Source organism: Diadema setosum, chromosome 15, assembly GCF_964275005.1.
Source record: "Diadema setosum chromosome 15, eeDiaSeto1, whole genome shotgun sequence".
NCBI classification, from domain to species: Eukaryota; Metazoa; Echinodermata; class Echinoidea; order Diadematoida; family Diadematidae; genus Diadema; species Diadema setosum.
Window position 1 is genome coordinate 36,452,496 of NC_092699.1, and position 6,737 is coordinate 36,459,232.

General features: G+C 39.5%; 1 protein-coding gene across 1 annotated transcript in view; it reads left to right on the forward strand.

Moving 5' to 3' along the window:
- The window catches only part of LOC140238725 (carbohydrate sulfotransferase 15-like), a 10,712-nt gene extending 5,719 nt beyond the window's left edge, over positions 1-4,993 (forward strand). The window contains exons 6-9 of the mRNA XM_072318622.1: positions 222-375; positions 2,286-2,448; positions 3,516-3,660; positions 4,809-4,993. Of these exons, the coding sequence (XP_072174723.1) occupies positions 222-375; positions 2,286-2,448; positions 3,516-3,660; positions 4,809-4,993 (647 nt within the window). The remainder of the gene's footprint in view (positions 1-221; positions 376-2,285; positions 2,449-3,515; positions 3,661-4,808) is intronic.
- Positions 4,994-6,737: the final 1,744 nt, after the last annotated feature.

Here is a 6,737-nt window from a genome sequence, read left to right on the forward strand (position 1 = left end):
TTGAATACTGGCCCTGAATCCTTTCGCAGAAAGCTGCGTGTGAAATGATAATTGGGCCTAATTTTTGTGATATCAGAGTTAGATATTAAACAATTGGAGTCAAACAATTGCGACACGCATTGGATTTTTGACGTTTGGCCAGCAACCCAAATCACATCCAACAGTGTCAGGATGTGGTCGGTCACGTGTGACAAACTTGTTCTCGCTTGCGGACCTAACAGGTGATGGGTCCGCCTCAACAATGTGGGACAACAGCAAATGGAGGGCGCTGTTCGGGGACCTGTATGAAGGACCGCCACATGTGATGGCTGACGTCATACGGGCAGTGCAGCCTGAGGCTCGACTGATTGCGATTCTCCGCGACCCAGTATCGAGGTTGTGTATCACAATGGGCCGGTTGCAGTATAAGCCAGTTTACAGGTCCAATCTGAGCATGTGCAGATAAAGGTCATTGCAGACCTTCTCTTGAAACGGATTTGCAACTGAGATATTCTAAACCTAGACAGGGCTTCATGACAACTGTTTTTAAAATAAAATGAACCAGGTGGAGACTGGTATTGACATGTGAATGTGTATTCTTCTCAGCAACATTAACAAAACCCATTTATGCAGCACTGACATGTAAATTACCACTTCCTGCATGGCTGTTTTCAACTGCTCTTCTTGAAGACTATTACATGTTTGGCGAAGTCTGTGGTTGGAGAGGTCATTGCAGACTAGTGCTAACTGTGAACTGGCTTATTAAAGCAGGGCCGGTGCTGTGTTTCTTAAGGGGGGGGGGGGAAGGTGGGGTGTGGGGTGGGCAGAATATATTTCTGGTGGCACTTCCGGGTTTAATCAGCTGACAAGCACAAGATAAGGCTTAACGCACGTTTCTAATGTTACTTCTGAGCTTAATCAGCTGATAAACACTCCCAAAAAGGCTTAACAGCATTTTCTGGTGTAAGAAAGTGTGTGTGTGTGTGTGTGTGTGTGTGTGTGTGTGTGGAGGCGGGGGGGGGTACTTGGTTATACCCCATATTCCTATGCATTATGTAAACAAGTGTTATCTAGTTTTTGATCAGACTCTATTGGCCAAACTTTCATTCTCATTTACCTCTCATTCTTTTTTTTTTCTGGTTCTATTCAACAATCTTATTTCAAACGTGGTCTTCCCCATTAAGTATGCGAATTTGTATATTATTATAATATATTTGTATATTATCATTATATAATAATAATAATGTCTTATTTATCCATGGCAGCCTCTTCAGTGTTGCCACTGCTCTACCAGAGGGCCCTGCCATTGTTATTACCCCAGCGTTGCCATATTGTATAACGCCACTACTATATGCTTTTGTCTTTTATATGCCGAATAAATGATCTAATTGCTTCAGTCGATCAATCAATCATTCAATCAATCAATAAAAAAATGTCACTGGCGTCTTAACATGGTGCTACTAAGTGAGCTGTATAGGTCTTACATCATTATCCAGTTCGAGGTGGTGCATCGTAGTCTTAAGGCCACCGCACACTACACGATTTTGCCCCGATTCACCGGTCTTAAGACCTAAAGACTAGAAGTGTGACGTCACAGTCTTGCCATCTTCTAGTCGTACGACTGGGTCTTAGCGCCAGTCGTAGAGATTTGACATGTTGAATGTCTGCGACCGGTCGTAGGCTTTCAGCCATTCACAATGCAGTATAATGCAAGCGCACGCAGTGCGCACTGCGCGCGCTTTACAATCGTAAGCCTACTCGTAAGGTTCGGTCGTACTAGTATAGTGTGCGATGTCCGGTCGTACGACTGGTCTTAAGACCCAGCTTGGCTTGACTTTAAGTCCAGTCTGATCGTGTAGTGTGCGGTGGCCTTTAGGCGCACTAAATCTCTTCCAGCCGATGGCGACGCGTCTGAAAAAAAAAAAATGGTAAACCAGTTCGTAACATGGTGATAGTGAAACGATCATCAAGTCAAGGTGATTTATTGTGTTCGATGAAAGCTAAACGCTGACATAACCAATTGCGATGTACTTGTTTTATAATTATGTCCTTGGAATGTACATTTGAAATCTTACAGTTTACTGCTTTAGTTGTTGGGTGCGTTTGAGTATATGTGCGTGCGCGTGTGCGTGTATGTGTGTGTGTCCCTCTGTCTGTGCGTGTGCGCATGAGTGTGCACTTTTCAATTTAATTGTATAACAATCCTAACTTTCTGTGGAAAGAGACAATTTGAACTACGTTTTATTAACTTAAATCTTTTGCAACAAGAAGTCATTTTCTTGTTACTTTTTTTTTCCTATTTCTAGATTATATTCGGACTATTTGTTCTTCAATCGCCACAACAGTCCCGAAGAATTTCATCACTGCGTAGTGACGGCGGTTGCGTTATTCCGAAACTGTACGACATGCGCGAGTGCGCGAGCATGTGTGTACGATGGGCAGTTGTCTTGGAGAAAACAAATCCACGTGGTAATACTTTCAGCAAATGAGAATGTGCTAGTATTACAGTGGGCGTGACTTTGAATGCATTGTATTTAAGATACGGCTAACGCATACGTTTATTGTCGCACTCGCAGTAATATCTCACAGTTTAAATCAAAAGAATGAAACAGGGGCTATTTCTGCGTGTGGAGTACATAATACCTTGTCTTAAATCGTGCAAGACTGGCGTGCAGGAGGTGTTTTGCAGGGCACTTATAACATTCATTTCCGTAGGAAAGAATCCTTACTACAATGCACAACCGTGCACTATAACGAAAACAGTGAAGGTCGTGTATTACCAATTAGGTTAATCTTAGTATATGTAATGAACAAATTATTTTTGTGACAATATCCTACGTGATTTACTGGTTATGGGTGATGGTGTTGATAATGAACAAAATGAAGCCTTAAAAAAGACATGATAATCCAAGCGACATTGACTAAAATTTTCACAGCCGATTGATTTTATTCCCTGTGTGTTTATAACCGTTATTCCCGGTCCATGACAAAAGAGCTAAGAAAGGAGTAAAAGGAAAGTATACTGCATCCAGTAAAACAGTTTATAGCAACACCACAGAGAAAGGAGACTGTATCGTCGTTTTGAAAATGAGTCGTTCTCTGTGAACAAGATCTGATTGTGACTCATCGAATCGTTATAACGCCTTCCACTATCAGGAAACTCAATTGTAGATATTGTTGTTTTGATAAGGCAACTCTTTCTTCGGAAACTTGTGTCTGTTTCTTCCTTCTTGACCGCGCACAATTCGCAAACTTGTCGAAAGTGGATCGCAGTGAGAGTTTTATTCTTTATTGTATGATATTTTGTGAGGGGGAATTATAGAAGTTTCGAAGAGGTCATTTCATGATGACCCCCCTCAAAAAAAAAAAAATCCGCCTGAACTTTTAGATATTTGATTTGATTCCATTATGCAATTAATACTTTCCATACTGCCCTTGATCTTACGCTTGGAATGTGTTTTTTAAAGCACTCATCACTTCATGGTCCGCCTCTAAGCTATGTTCCTATGTTTATTTTTCCTTCCAAATTGTAACAGCGACTTCTCTTAGGAATCTACGTTGTATACATCAGAGATTGGTTGCGGGTGTTCCCGCAAGACCAGCTGATGATCCTACGCCTTGACGACTGGCATGTTAACTGCACGGAACTTTTACCCGACATTTTTGATTTCTTTCAGTTAGGTATGTGCTTCATTCCCTGAGATTTTATAAAATTCTTCACATTTGTCATCGTTTACATCCAAGATAGAATAAGTTGACGTAAGATAATGATGATAGTATGAATAAGCACGAATTTTCAAAGGAGAGAAAACATAGGCCTATACATTTTTTTTTTTTTACTGCACGGTGAGAGCCGTATTGTTCATATTACAAAATTACATACTTAAATTTCTCATTTGTAAACAATGTAATGCCGTTAGACTTCTCGCATGTAGAGACTAATCATTCCTCAGCATGGTGTCGTCAATACACTTTTAAAATCTCATGTAATGGCTAGACGAAGAGAAAGGCAAAATACAATTACAACTGCAGTAATACGTTCTTTCTTGTTTTATGTTTGTTTGTTCGTTTATTTGTTTTGCGCAAATGAGCTTATGACAATGTTCAAAATGTTGCTCGACGCATGATTCCATTCTATTTTCGATATACGTGCTCCATACATTCTGGCCACGATTTCTCACATTATGAGTGATGAAGTTATAAGCATTTATATGAGTAAGCTCCTCGGCAGACTACTTAAATGCAATATACAACCTGCTTATTTCAAGCAATTCCCTTTGAACCTTTAAATCGCATAACTAAAAAAGAATGCACCACATTCCTCGTAAGCAGAACGTATTCATTATGCGGTGACAGGTCTGCAGAAAGGAGTCTGGGTATGTTATCGTGATTGTTATATTTGTTCCAGGTTGAAAAAAAAAGTTTTTAACATCACTGATGACCCATTTCCCCACAAACAATGATTACATTGTATCAAAAAGTAAAAAACAAAACAAAACACACACACACACACACACACACAAACAAAACATGCTGAAGTAAGGAGGTTCTACAGTGGACTCCCGTTATAACGAAGTCCTCGGGACCGGAAGTTTTCTTTTCATATATCGAAATTTCGTCACACCCGAACAAATAAACATAAAAAAAATGACCTTTTGCGACCTGGATTTTTATTTCGTTGTAACCAGAATTTCGTTATAACCGTGTTCGTTATAACAGGAGTGCACTGTAGTACCACTTTGGTTGAAACAGGGAAGTTGGAAGAGAATACCCCCCTGATTGAATATACACTATGATGTCAGTATTTTTCTTTTCTCTCTCTCTAATAGAGCGTTTGTCCAGTCGTCGTGTGCAGGAAATCTGCGCATCGAAGCCAAGAAACTCGAACAAGAAGAAGGCTGAAGCTGTAGGGCCAATGCTCCCAAAGACAGAGCGAATATTGAGGGATTTCTATGCGAACTGGAACAGGGAACTAAGCCAGTTACTCGATAACAATCTCTATATGTGGCAATGATACCATCTTCTCAACCGTTTCAATCCAGGCTGAAGAAGAGTTTACGGAGAGGTACGGGTGTTTAAAGCACTTCAATAGGACCTCTGCGCGTCGAACATGTCGAAGCCAAGAAACAAAGTTGAAGTATAGTAGCAAAGACAAACTTTGTGCTGAGGGATTTTCTATGAGTATTTGGAACAGGGAACTAAGTGAGTTACTCAATAACAATCTCTCTATGGGGTAATGATGCAAACTTCTCAGCACTTCCCACCCATACTGGGGAGAGGTGGCGGAGGTGTATGGGTGTTTAAAACACTCAAATTGGCAATATGCGCGTTGGACATGTCAAAGCCAATTACAAGACCGAAGTTGAAGCTGTAGAGAGAATAACTACCAAAGACATACCGTGTGCTGATGGATTTCTATGAGTACTGGAACATGGAACTGAGCTAGACATATTCCATATTAATTTCTTTATGTGGAAAAACGATACGACCATCCATGGACCTATATACTTAACGATGGATTTTCAGCAAATCCAACCACTTTAATAATAATAGGGTCTTATTTCAAATGTATTTACCCAGGGTAGCCTCTTCAGTGTTGCCACTGCTCTACCAGAGGGCCCTGCTATCATTATTACCCTAGCGTTGCTAGGATCACTCAGTCCTCATCTTCGTTAGATAAGTTTGAACTGTCGAACCATTATCGCTCATCATCAGTGCATAGTATAGTTAGTGCAACGTTACTTACAGTTTTCTATGGGCAGCACGTTCGGACAATGATGCCAATTTCGTTTTGCATATCTGGAATATCCCCCACAAATTTTATCTAAATAAAAAGCTTTTGAAGAGATTCCTTTCAAAAAATAATTAATATTGTTTAACATGTTTATTTCAGCTCCATAATGTAATTTTATTAAATAACAGTTTTTGCAGTACTTCATGTGAGATTTCATCAGTAAATTGACATGTGTAGTTCGTTTTGCTAAAGTCGGAGGGTGGCACCTGTGACGTATGCCAAATTGTGTGGATCGTTCCTTGGCCTGCTCGTTTTCATTTTTTTTTTCAAAAAATCATCACAGGCTTATCCTGGGTTTTAGAATCCTCTCTTTCCAGTTGTAGGCATCGAAAAAATGTAGATTAGAATTATCAGACAATTAGAAAATGTCAGTACAGTTTTCTTTTAAGCGTTCGCAGGTCTAAACAATTATTAGCTCACTCTCTCTTTAGAGCTGTGAGGCAGATTGGTCCCCCGTGCATCAGTGAACTCTTTATTCCTCGTGACACTAGTTACAATACACGTTCTGGATATTCTCAGCTGAAGCTTCTTAGACCCAAAACCAATTATTTTAAGCGTAAGTTCGCATATGGATGCATAAACTGTGGAACAAGATTGAAGATCGGTAACTCCGTCCATGTCATTGGAGGCATTCAAGCGCTATGTAAATACACTGACTGAAGATGTTTTATTGCTTCATAACTATGTTTGATTCACTGTACAATTATCTGTGTTTTATGACTGCTCCGTTGAAACTGAGATTTGTTTTTTTTTTATCATTTTGTTTATAATTATGGTTTCATTTTATTTACATTAATTTAGTATTTCGTTTTTGAAAGTTTGTTTTCAGTTGTATACTCTCTGCGTGACTTTTACTTAAATTGTTGTTTGATGTACGTTTAAATGCACATCAATTTTCTGTAATGATGTGCAGTATGATTATTATATATTTTTATTTATCTTGGAGATTATAATGGAATCAACT